The 13,638-nt window shown below is 40.4% G+C and overlaps 1 protein-coding gene across 2 annotated transcripts; it reads right to left on the minus strand.

The window, feature by feature from the left end:
* Window positions 1–1,846: 1,846 nt before the first annotated feature.
* On the minus strand, window positions 1,847–13,113 carry DMRTA1 (DMRT like family A1). Of its 2 annotated transcripts, none has more exons than XM_063920307.1 (2): window positions 12,457–13,113; window positions 1,847–2,785 (listed from the first exon to the last, which is right to left on the minus strand). In XM_063920307.1, the coding sequence occupies exons 1-2, from the start codon at window positions 12,995–12,997 to the stop codon at window positions 2,028–2,030; spliced, it is 1,299 nt and encodes a 432-aa protein (XP_063776377.1). In that variant the 5' UTR covers window positions 12,998–13,113; the 3' UTR covers window positions 1,847–2,027. The 2 variants fall into 2 exon arrangements, with proteins under 2 accessions (XP_063776377.1, XP_063776370.1); XM_063920300.1 differs by having other exon boundaries at window positions 1,847–2,863.
* Window positions 13,114–13,638: the final 525 nt, after the last annotated feature.

Here is a 13,638-nt window from a genome sequence, read left to right on the forward strand (position 1 = left end):
GGAATTCTGTAGTGCCATATCCATCTGCACCTATTCAGCACTGTACTGTAGTTTTCATTAGTGGAGCAATCGCCACTCAGATGAAGAACTAATGAATTACATGCTGTGGATCCTCTTATGCTTTAGTACGCCTTATTACACCTTAATGTGCCATTTCTGTAGTACAATCAGGATTTGGGTGTGCAACAATGCGCATGGCTACATCTGTACACACACATATACACACACAGTCGCATATACACACACCAAACCACTTTTATTGGTACAATTAAATACATTTGTTTGCGCTCTCTATGTTAGTCATATTTTTATTGCCTATACACACAGTCAACCGCATATACCCACACACTGTACCCACATAGCCACACATACACAACCACACATACACACACACCTAACCACATATACCCACACGGCCACATAAACTGTACCCACACAGCCACATATACACACATACATAACTACATATACACACATAAACTGGGGTGGTCTTCAGTTTGCCAGATGTCGGGATCCCAGCGCACAGTATTCCGGCACCGGAGGGAGAATAGATAGCGTGGAGCGCGTAGTGCGCCACCGTGTCTGCAGTGTGGTGAGCGCAGCAAGCCTGCAAGGGGCTCATTTGCACTCGCCCAGCTGTCGGTATGCTGGCGTTTGGGATTCCAGCGCCGGTATGCTGGCCGCCGGGAGTCCGGCCACCGGCATACCCTACTACACCCCATAAACTGTACCCACACAGCCACATATACACACATACACAACCACATACACCACATAACATCACACACACACACACACACACACAGCAGCCCGGCACTCTCCCGGTCAGTCCCCTCTTCTCACCAGTAGCTCCCCACACTGCAGCCATCACTGCCGCTCCTGAACAGTGGTGAGGAAGGAACTTGGAAGGCTGGCTAGTTCATCTGTTTGTTCAGCGTGCTGAGGCCTGGCAGCCGGGGGATGGAAGAATAGGGACACTACCGGAAAACCCCGCCTCCCCTTTCTATGGTGGTTCAGCATGTGGGAGCCAGGCAGCCGGGGTGGCGGTGTCAGGAGGCAAGCACACCACTGGAAAATCCTGCCTTTCCTTTCTATTTGTTTAAATGTATGGGAGCTGGACAGACAGGGGGGAAGGGGTGTCAGGGTAGGGCACACTGCTGGCAAACCCTGCATCACCTTTCTCTGGTGGTTCAACTTGTAGGAACCGTGCAGGCGGGGTATGTTAGTGGTTGGGCACACCACAAGCAAACCCCGCTTTTCCTTTCTCATTGCTCATACGATACAAGTGGCTGGAGCTCGGTGATGGAAATTTGCTAGCTGCAATGGTGATGGTGCTCCATTCGCTGCTGGAGCCCGACGGTGATCAACTCCATTGTCTCCGTTACTTTTGCCACTGTTTTTCTGTCATATGCAATGTAGCCATGCCTTTTCTTCTCTGTTGTGTTCTTAATTGTGGGTACTGTAGTTTGGCTAAATCATTTTTAAAACACAATTTTTTTGTTCACACATTGCTACTTGTTTGAGCAATTTTTATATCGGAATAAGGAACCGATGTTGAAATTTTTATTTAAATAAACAAAAAAAAAAGGATTTTTCCTACTGTTAAACATTTTTTTTTTAAATTACATTGATTTAACTCAAGCAATAGCGGAGTATGGCTATTGTACAAGGAGATGTAAATTGGTGATTTAAAATTCTTAAACAACCTTACTGATTTCTAAGCATACAAGTCTCACTAGTAAAAAAATAAAGACACAGAAAATGTATTAACTTACTACTTTACTGTAAGTAGAATGTTTGCCTAGAAGTTAAATAAACAAAAACACAAGTAAATTTAACAGCTGTTTTATTTCAATAATTCTCAAAGTAATATTTAGTTTTATTTTACCAAATACAATTTCCTAAAAAAAAAAGTACAAAGTATATAGTAATATTATGAATACACCTTGACTCTACAAATGTGTTCCATTTCAGCTACAGGTAAGGCAATTGTGTGTTTTCAAACAGATTTTGTAAACATACAGTAACTAGTGATTTTCCTGGTTTAACCTGGAATAAAGTCCAGAAATGTTCAATGTGTCTTTACGTGGGTAGTAAGAAGCATCTCTTAACATTCCAGGAAATGTATAATCCACTCCAGTAGGAAAAGGAAAAGTTGGAACAAAACCAGAAGTTAGGTAAGGCGATATAAACCCAGGAAGTCCTCTGTTTGATGTAGAATAAGCAAAGCGCAATGGACTAAGACCAAGTCTAGGATGAAAGATATTTGTATCACCGCCAGCTGTTGATGCATTTGTTTGTAGTGGTGAAAAAGCAGATTTTGTCCCAAAAGCACCAAAACCTAGCCCACTAAACTTGAATGCTGAATCTCTGGTCAATGTACTAAGGTCTGATCCTGATGGACCATCAGTTTCTTTCATATCTTGTGTGTGTTCTTTTCCATTTAAAACCAATTCTATGGCTTGTACAACATCTCCTTTGGCATAATGCAGTATGCTTTCTAATGTGCTCTCTTTATGGTTAGGAAAAACTTTGCTGAGAATCTCCAAAGGATCTCTATGTCTTGTGGATACAACTGGGACTTTAGAATGTGAAGCACGATGTTCTTTGGGCCACTCACTCTCATTCCCTGATTCCAAGTCAGAAGAAGACAATGATGTTGGACTGTCAGCACCTTCTGATCTTCCCTCAGACCCAGGAGACTTAATGGGATCTTTGCTTGAAGTTGGCAGATTTAAATTCTTCACCATGTGTCCTACATTGGCTTGTTCAGTTGTTGATGTTTCTGGAAGAGTGTGAGAAATCACAGTTGAGTTTGATAATCTCCCATAAAAATTACTTTGATTTTCATTTGATTCATTAGCTAAATGAAAAGAAAAAAATTATATTTTAATTACATTTAAAAAAATAATATTTTTTTTAACTAATCAGAATATATCACCAGTGTAATATTCACTCACAATGCTTAATTAATTAATTAAATGCTTTGTAAGTATTCTATGAACAAAGTCTAAACGTTCTATCATTTATAAAATACTGAAATACTTCATCTCTTTGTATTGAAAAGAGAACTGTATGCATAATTTTCACGCTGCATACACCATACATAAATTCTATGTGTCTGTCTGTCTATCTATCTATCTATCCAAAATGAATGCATGCTAGATCAGAGTCCTAGATCACTTGCAATACAACAGCCGGGATGTAATGAAGTCTGAGTTTGGCGTCCATGCGGGATACCAGCCGAACTCTGACATTTTATTAAAGGGGCAATAATACACAAGGCATGGTTTAGCCATGTAAATGACTGCCCCTTTAAAAAAAATGTCTGAGTTCAGACGGCATCCCACACAGTCGCGAAACTTGGAATTCATTACATCCCACCCAACATCATTATATCATTATATTACTTGTACTAGTGATTTAATACTAGTTAATTGAGTCTCTACTGAACCTCTATGGGTCATTCTCATTGATGACACATGATTCTGTCGGTAAATCGGTCACACCATCAATCATATGAGCAACCTTATGGTGCTCAGAATGTTTGTTGCAAGTAATCCACTTGAGCCTTCCCAACTGTCTGCGCATCTGCAGTTGCAGGCTCAGATATTCCCCTGAAAAGGCCCAACATGCGACCTCCCATTACCTTCCACAAACTACCTGTCACTCACTTTGAGAATAAGTCCTCACTGCTTCTGCTTGTCACTAAACAATCGCTGCACATGCAAAGTTTAACATTGGTGTGTGCAGGGGCATTTCAACAGAGGAGGGGCCTGTGTGCACCTCTGGGTGGGCCCCCTCCTCTGTAAGGTGCTGTAGACTCCAGCATCACGCGCATGCACTGTGGCCATTTTGGTGGCGATTTCCGCTGTGATCGCAGCATCGACGCTGGACTCTGGAAAGGTAAGTATTAAAATGGGGGCAAAGTGTGTGGTGTGGGCCCCCTTGGACCCAGGGGCCCATGTGCACCGCACACATTGCACCCATTATAGCAACGCCAATGGGTGCATGTGTAGTATAAAACTAATCACACACTTCTGTCACAGAGCGCAAACAACAATTTGTTTTATTTATTTTATAAGAAACATGCATGCACTAAACTGAAAATCAAATCTGAAAAATTGATTACACGTATTCAGGGGCAAAAGCTGGACTTTATGTGGGAGGTCGCAGACAGTGCAGAACCCACTGTGTTCCTGCCCCCACCAAAGTACATGCCCCCTGTTCTCCACACCAAGCAGGATATTGTGCTTGCACCCCTGTCACCCACTGTCTCTCACTGTTACCTTCCCACTAACTCTCTGCCTTCCGCTGTCACCCACTGCCTCCCCTTGCCTTTTGTTAGTACCCTCTCTCACCTTTGGGAGGTGACCAGAAGTAATAACAACAATAGGAGGTGTTATGGGCATGTTTTGGGGGCATCATGGGTGTGTTTGGTATGCAGCTGCATTCTCTTTCGCAGCACAGCAGCCACAGTGGCCATACAGTATTTTGAGAAAATTACAAGGGAGTCTGGGGGTCATTCCGAGTTGATCACTTGCTAGCTACTTTTAGCAGCCGTGCAAACGCATTGTCGCCGCCCACTGGGGAGTGTATTTTTACTTTGCAGAAGTGCGAACGCTTGTGCAGCAGAGTGTCTGCAAAATCATTTTGTGCAAAACAAGACCAGCCCTGTAATTACTCTTTGTGTGCGTTGATTCTAACGACGGAGGGGCGGCTTTTGACGTCACACACCCGCCCAGCGTTCGCCCAGCCACGCCTGCGTTTTCCCCAGCAAGCCAGCATTTGTCTAAGCACTCCCTAAAAATGGTCGGTTGCCACCCAGAAACGCCCACTTCATATCAATCTTCCTGCGTTCTGTCGTGCGACTGAAAGCTTCGCTAGAACCTGTGCAAAACCACAAAGGACTTTGTACCCGTACATCGCGCGTGCGCATTGCGGTGCATTTGCATGCGCAGAATGCTGATTTTTAGCCTGATCGCTGCGCTGTGAACAACGGCAGCTAGCGATCAACTCAGAATGACCCCCTCTGTGTGCCAGCAGGGGCTGCTCGTGACGTCAATGTTCTGACTGATGGTACTGTACGTCGATGGTTGATTGATCGGATCCACCAGCACAGTTGAGCACTGCTCAGATGCTCAGTCTGAGATTTGCATCATTTTTGCACTTGTGAATCTGTTAGAAAAAACTCAGGCCCAGAGTCTGAATTGGAGAAATACAAATAGGTTCTGTTTCATCCTCAGCTGTGTCCTAGGAAAACAAGACTCCCTTCTTTCAAACAGTTCTCTACGACCTCCACTTGCAATTAGAAGTAGTTAAAAGCATCAAGTTTAAAAAGCAATTAAAAACCTAACCACTTTCTTCAGATCTATAGTCTAAAAGGTAACCTTTACATTGTAACACTAAAGTGAGAACTAAATGGGATCCGGTCTGAAGATCGACAGTGTCTAGGTCGACAATGTTTAGGTCGACCACTATAGGTCGACAGTCACAAGGTCGACATGGATGGAAGGTCGACAGGGTTTCTAGGTCAACATGTGCTAGGTCGACAGGTCTAAAGGTCGACATGAGTTTTTCAAATTTTTTTTTCTTTTTTTGATTTTTTTCATACTTAACGATCCACGTGGACTACGATTGGAACGGTAAAGTGTGCCGAGCGAAGCGGTAGCGGAGCGAAGGCACCATGCCCAAAGCATGGCGAGCGAAGCGAGCCATGCGAGGGGACGCGGTGCACAAATTTTGGATCCCGGTCACTCTACGAAGAAAACGACACAAAAAAAATAAAAAATCCTCATGTCGACCTTTAGACCTGTCGACCTAGCACATGTCGACCTAGAAACCCTGTCGACCTTCCATCCATGTCGACCTAGTGACTGTCGACCTATAGTGGTCGACCTAAACATTGTCGACCTAGACACTGTCGATTTGATGAACCACACCCGAACTAAATACAAACAATGAATATTAGTGTGTATGAGAACACCTAAATGCTTCTGTTACAGATACTTTATCAGAAGAATATTGGTGTTGTTATATATATTAAAGGACTTATATATATATATATATATATATATATATATATATATATAATTTTTTTTACTAGGCACTGTTTGTCTTTTGTTAATTACTTGAAATTGGTTTGCATTATGTTTAAACTCTATTCAGCTTATCCATACATCGCGCACTCAGGGGTACATTTACTAAAGCTTCTAAAAATAAAAACAGTTCTGGTATGAATGGTCTACCATGTTAAGGTCGACATTCATTAGGTCGACCACTATTGGTGGTTGACATGGACTAATAGGCGACACATTAAAATGGTCGACGCGGGACAGGTCGACACATGAAAAGGTCGACATGGATTTTTTAACTGTTTTTGGTGTAATTTTTTTCCGTAATATGACCTGGAACCCCAATTAGTGTACCGCGTACCCTTGCATGGCTTGCTTACCATTCCCAATCGTAGTCCACATGGATGGTAAAGTATGAAAAAGTTAAAAATCTATTTTTTTTTCAAAGCCATTTTGACCTCATGTGTCGACTTGTCATGTGTTGACCATTTTCATATGTTGACCATATGTCCATGCCGACCATGTCAATGTCGACCAATAGTGGTCAACCTAATGACTGTCGATCTTAACATGGTCGACCATTCAAATGGATACCAAATGAAAAGTGGTGATGTTGGCCAAAGCAACCAATCAGATTCAGTCTACCATTTCTCTATTGCATCCTAGAAAATGATAGTCAGAATCTGATTAGTTGCTATGGCCAATATTACCACTTTTCAATTTTAGAAGCTTTAGTAAATATACCCCTCAGACTATGGGAGAAATGGAATAGCCTGTGAGATGCAGCCATCAGCACCCTTTTTTTCAAAGCAACAATAATTTAAAAGCAAAATTACTGTTGCTTTAAAAAAACAAAAACAGGCAGACTCGCCAGAATCACATCAATTCCTGCATCTCAAAGGCACATTTCCTCACATGAGCACTAAAATTTCTGATGTTGCTCCTCAAAAATGTAATACATCCTTACACAGATTAACATGTAAAAAGGAAAGTATTCTTGCTATCAAGGAAACTTATGGGGGAGGGGGAACACACCCTAATTACATATATAGTGGAAGGTGCTACCATGGTGGGACTTGTAGTTCCACAAAAAAAAATACAGTGCCAACGGCACATTCCACAATACCAAGAACTGCTAGCCAGAATAATTATAACAAACTCTGCATAACATAGAGCAAATTTGAGGTTCTTGGTATACTTTTTGGCCAAAAAATATTAGCCCACCAACCAGCATCTAGATAACCTCATCTCCGGTGATCTGGTCCTAAGTTTGAATCCAGGGCACAGGACCCCAACAAGACAGTCACCCCAGGGCAGCACATCAGTGAAAAACTAAAGGGGGGTACTCATGGAGCGATATTCTAAGCAATCTGGCAAGATTGCTTAGAATATCAGCCTGATCGCTCCGTGAGTACCCCTTACAGCGATAGCGATGCGCAGCCCCGCGCATCGCTATCGCTGCTGCTAGATTGGCCTGCATGCAGGCCAATCTAGTGGGTCGCTCACTTCACCCGCTGGGTGAAGTGAGCGGCCCCCCGTCTCCCCCCGCACGCTCAGCACAGATCGCGCTGTGCTGAGCGGCGGGAGAGATGTGTGCTGAGCGGTTCGCTCAGCACACATCTCTCATGCATCGGCCCGTGGGTACTGGGCTTAAGGTGTTAGTGAGTGTTATTTCTTAGTGAGTGTTATTTCTTAAGAAATAAGGAAAAAGCTATGTATTAAAAAGTTTTACAGCGGTGAAAGGTGTTGGGAAAAAAAGAAAAAAGTGTAGCATTAGTAAAAAAAAAAATATTCAGAGTGTTAAAAAGTGCTACATTAAATGTCATAGTGTGCCACCCCAAAGCAAACCAGCCACATTATCCCACGATCAAGGAAACTTAAAACGTTTTGCCCAGCCAGAAGGATAGTGAAGTGAGGACACTTTTGGGAACAGACATAAGTTAAGTTTACCAATTTATTTTTTTAGAAAAATGTTTGAGAGTAATGTTTGCCTAGGAAGCGATACTGTCTTTCAATGACCCCGACCCCAAAGTAGCTCCTCATTAGTAATAAAAGCACTTAAAATATTAACTTTTACCATTGTTTGCACAATCTAAAATACGTAGAGATGTCTGCAGAATATTGCATTTTAGTTTTTTCCAAAACCACCCTTAGTGTTTTGGGGGGGATTTTTGTGGTTTTTGATTTTTTGAAAATGTTTAAGAAACAGCTAAAAATATGTTATTTGGAACTAGCTTTTTTTCCTACAGCATTATTAACATCAATAGCATGAATTTTCTGTCATTTTCAATAAATTTTGACACACCATCCTGTGAGAAATGGCACATGCAATCACAAGGAAGAGACATAAGGGGGGTACACACGGAGAGATCCGTGTTTAAAATTCAAGCAATCTGACTAGATTGCTTAGATTTTAAGCACAGATCTGCCGTGTGTATGCCCCCCAGCGATAGCGATGCGTGGCCCCGAGCATCGCTATCGCCGGTGCTAGATTGAGCCTGCATGCAGGCTCAATCTAGTGGGTCGCTCACTTCACCATTGTGTGAAGTGAGTGGCCCCCCGTCCGTCTGTCCCCCTCGCTCAGCAAATCGCGCTGTGCTGAGCAGGGGGAGAGATGTGTGCTGAGTGGTCTGTGTTAAGATCGCTCAGCACACATCTCTCCCAACAGTACCCCCCTATACAAACAACCCAAAACTCTGATTTTTAAATCTCAGTTACAAACCGAGGGACGCTCAGAATCAGGAATTGAATCCCCTAAATCAGTGGTTCCCAAACTTTTTGAATCACGGCGCCCTAGAGTAACAAATGGTTTTGTTTTTTACTGCACTGCTAGACCAAAAGTTTCTTATTGAGAAATTTAGAAAGAAATATTAAATTAAGAAAAATTGTGTTTATACTGTATGTCATGCTTAGTTTTTATTGTGTGGTGAGGAGGAAGATTTGCTTCTGTTTGGCCACATATTTTATGATTGACAGCCACCAGCACTGGTTTTGCCTATTACATTGACTAAAAATAATTTGAATTGGTCCTGGACCATCAATCCAAGGCACCCCTGCAAGTGCCCTGAGGCACCCCAGGGTGCCACTGCACACAGTTTGAGAACCACTGCCCTAAATGGATCCAAGCCTAGTCTCAGTTCGACTCGGATTCCCTAAATTGGGTGAATTTGGATTTCAAAAAACCAAACCACAAATTTCTAAAACTATTCTGTCATAAGGCATGCTGTATTATGTGCACAGAGCATGCATTATTTCACAAAAGTTTTAAAACTTCATACAAAGTACAGTATGTGGGCTAGTGTTTCAATAAGGTTTGTTGGGGTCTATTTGATATTAAGATTTCAACTCCCCAGTTGTTGTGAGTAATAAATTAACATACACATACTATAAATTACATTATCTTATACTATACAGGTATAATTGGCTTCCTGTATGTAAATGTTTTCAGATATATAGTAACAAATAGACATTTAAAATTGTGCCTGTGGATCATTAAATATAGCATATCAACTTAATCTATAACTTTAAGCTATATTTGTGCGGTGTTAAAATTGAAAATGCATGGCAGATTACACAGGCACATACATTTATCAGAAACAAAAGTTATGCTTGCTTTGTCATTTCAAAGGTAAATTAATTCAAGTAAAAATGTTAAATAATTTATTGAAAAAAAGAAATAAAATACCAAATTACTGAATTGGTGATTCTCTCTGGAAGCAACATTTTACATGCCACTATTTTAATAGCAATATTTATTTCTTTAATATGTAAAACAAATTTTTACATTTAAATAAAATAAGTATATTTAAGCATTACAAAGTAAAGAAAAATATCACTGTTTTTCTTCCTACGGTAGTTAGTATAGAGAAAACACTTATTTGTGTCTTTAAATGTACTACTACAGTGTGTCAGAGTAGTCTATTGTAATGTTGTAAATTATGTTGGAAATGTATATTATTTATACTGTACATAGATTGTAATATAATATTTGCACTTTGACTATTAAACTTATTTAAAAAAAACACTTGGGATTTATTTCTATGTCAATTGTATCCTGTTTATATAACACCTTTATGTATGATTAGCGGTACTATTATCTCTACTAAAACTAACTAAAATATACTTATGTTTAGATTTATAATTTATCATTTATAAAACTTAGACCAGATAGAGAAATAACCCAAAAGTGCAACTAAATGCAAATTGTTTACTTTTTATTCAGAGTTTGGCTAAAAGAAGTAAAACAAATGGGTGATACTACTTACACAGTTATGATATGTGCCTAGCATGTGTTATTGCTTCACTGTAATATGCGCATTATAAAAATCTATAGAAGGGAAAAATGAAACCTCTAAATAGGAATGATCTTTTATTGCAAGTTACTTCAAGTAGTTTGTAATTAAATACGATTTTGTGTTCATAGATTTTTCATTAAATAATACTATGTTGCTACGAATGTGTGATTATTTTTTTTAAAACACTACATTAAATATGATTTTCACTACAACATAAAATGTCCTTACCTCTCTGAGTATTCCACATTTTGATTGTGATAAGTATGTATTAACTTTAAAATGCCTGTGTTCTACGTATTACTTTGGAATTTATGCTGTGCGCAAGAGCTATGTTTGAATTCAGCCTATTTTACATCTTATAGTTTTAACCTTCCATCTAATTTCAAAGCTCCTTAGTAAACATATACAAATATCTGTGTCCCTTTAATTTCACGTTCTTCAAAAGTTAAAAATTGGACAGTTGTTTAGGAGATATTTGTAACTGTTACATATTATAAACATACATATACTTTGTGTAAAATCAATACATTCTTAGAGCATCACATTCCATAGATAAAAATCGAACACATTTTATTTTTGAACGATGGGTCTTCCTCTGGCAATCGATGTATCTCGAAAATAAGAATGGTGCAACATTATAAACTTTGAATGCATTAACTAGGGTGTTAAACATATTATTTAGATACAGTTTGTTAGTAAGGCCAGAGCCGCAGCTAGAGGGGGCTAGGATTTCAGGGGCTCATTATCTGACCGAGCGACAGGCGTGCACCCTGCTACACTGATTGGGAACCGTGGTTCAGCAGATACTGTACGGGGAGCAGCAGCACAGAAGCCTGACACTCGGCTCGAGACAGCGCTGCTGCAGGCACCCTCCCCTGGTCTATGGATAGGACTGTTAACGCTGCAGTGCCCACAGCACGCAGTGAGGTACTGTACGGAAAAGTGTTTCAACTACAGGCAAAAAAAAAAAAACCTGCAGCTAACCATCCAGGATTGTGACACACTACAAGTTTGGAGATTCACAAGCAGGTAACCAAATAAGCACTGTGTGTGTGTGTGTGTGTGTGTGTGTGTGTGTGTGTGTGTGTGTGTGTGTGTGTGTGTGTGTGAGTGACACCCTGTTTTAACATGTATGTAAACAAAATATTGTTAAAGTGCATAATGAAATACCATATACTAACATTTGATAAGCTAATTTTATTGATTTATTGTATTGTATTATTATTATTATTATTATTATTATTATTATTATTATTATTTATTTATTTTTATGATGGATTAAATGTATGGATTTTTATTCATTCGGAGTCCACCCATATCTCTACTGGGGGGATTGGCGCCAAATTACTGCATTGTCCCGGGTGACAAAAATCCTAGTTTTGGCCGTGGTAAATCCATTGGTTTATCATGACTAGAGTGTCATGAAACAAATATATTGCTTTGTCACAACATTTCTTTCCTGCATTACCATACTTGGGATACACTTGTCAAGAATAGAAAACTGCATCAGATCATACAACTAATGTTTGTTACTAGGGAGTGTGTCAACTTTCAAACTGTAACACAATTTACGCAATTACTCTGCTGGTAGTTCTATAAAAACTAGAAGCTAATTTTATAGATAGATAGATAGATAGATAGATAGATAGATAGATAGATAGATAGATAGATACTGTAGATTGATAAATGATAGATAGATAGATAGATAGATAGATAGATAGATAGATAGATAGATAGATAGATAGATAGAGAGAAAGTGAAAGAGATTAGTATGCAGTGGCATGATTGCCATTTATTTTTAATGATTGCAAATTACGGTACATTGTTTTATTTGTGTTGAATAAAAATGTAAATCTAATTTTAAAATGATTATTTGATTGAAAGCAGTCCTTATAACTTAGCAACATCAATTACTTATTAAATGTTTCTCTTAAAGCATAACATAGATAGATAGATAGATAGATAGATAGATAGATAGATAGATAGATAGATAGACAGACAGACAGACAGACAGACAGACACCATTCTGTAGGTGTCTAGTGAAGAAGTAGTTTCTTTTTTATTTTGTAACTTTCTGTCCCACTTACCTTTATTCAGTTGCTGATTGAATACTTGAAGTGTTTGTGTTTTTCCGGGGTCCCCTCCATCTGATCTCGATGCAGTATACATGAAGTGCTGCACACCACGGCTCTCACATTCTTCCTGCGCCTGCTGACGCCTGAGCGCTACCTGCGCAGCCATAACACGTTGTCGCTCCGCAATCAGGGTGCACTTGGCGCAAGCACAGTCTCTCCAGCGGCAAAAACGTTTGTGCCCTTTGAGAGCGGAGACCACACCATGGTTTCTGCACCGGGCACACTTAGGTGTCCTTGTGTACAGTGCACTGCCCCCACCTGATCCTCTTTCCAGAGACATTCTTGGAGCACAGGCAGCTGCAGCAGCTGCAGCAGCAGCCCTCAGAAGGAGAGTTGGTGGCCTGAGGAATGAGGCTGGCATTGGTACTGATGGTGATGGTGACACTGGCATTGCTGTTGCTGATGAGAAAGATGGAAGGGGTGCTGGGTGCAGTAGTCCGGGAGGCAGCAGCGGTCTGGAGCGAATATTTGCACTGGAGCTATGGCAGTCCATGGCTGCTGGTTTGGTAACTGGGACAGGGCTTCAGCTCTGCCTCCCTGGGATAGTCTGAGTTCTGCTATGTGGTGCACAGATCCGTGTGACTGAGAAGCCAGATGTGCACTGTGAGTTCAGGTTTAGCTGGAGGGTTGGACAATAAGAGGCTGTGAATGAAGGCGTAGCTTAGCTTGTACATGGATTTCCCAGGCAGGGACCACTCTTACAGGTGGTGTGCTATTAATTGCATGTAAATGGTGGCAAGACCTCTAGAGTACACAATAGAAATAAAGAATAGGGATTTAGGTGTGGCCAGTTTATGGATTGAATAATGGATTTAAAAGCATGCTGATAGGTATATATTTTACAGTACATCAGGGGTTATCAAGAGTACATCACAAAATAACTATTTTTCTCTTCCAAACAATATCAACATAGATAACACTGATTAAAAAACAAAAGGTGACTATTTATCAGCTTTTTCCCCCCAGAAAATTATGTAGAAAACTGCAGTTTCTGCATAATGTTATGTATTCTGCTATGTACTAACAGCCGAATGCGGGGAGATTTCACAGATATCTCCTGCAAACAGCAGTCCCCAAATCCCTAATTATTTATAATGGGGACTAAGGGCCTAAATCAGACCTGATCACAACAGC

The sequence above is a fragment of the Pseudophryne corroboree genome, chromosome 1, assembly GCF_028390025.1.
Source record: "Pseudophryne corroboree isolate aPseCor3 chromosome 1, aPseCor3.hap2, whole genome shotgun sequence".
Taxonomy (NCBI): Eukaryota; Metazoa; Chordata; class Amphibia; order Anura; family Myobatrachidae; genus Pseudophryne; species Pseudophryne corroboree.

What these genes read in the sequence shown, in the direction of transcription:
- DMRTA1 (XM_063920300.1), bottom strand. Translation starts at nt 12,997, where the DNA reads ATGGACTGCCATAGCTCCAGTGCAAATATTCGCTCCAGACCGCTGCTG. An exon ending in CAATCAGCAACTGAATAAAG is followed by an intron (nt 2,864 to 12,456) that starts GTAAGTGGGACA and finishes CTTTTCATTTAG; the next exon opens with CTAATGAATCAAATGAAAAT.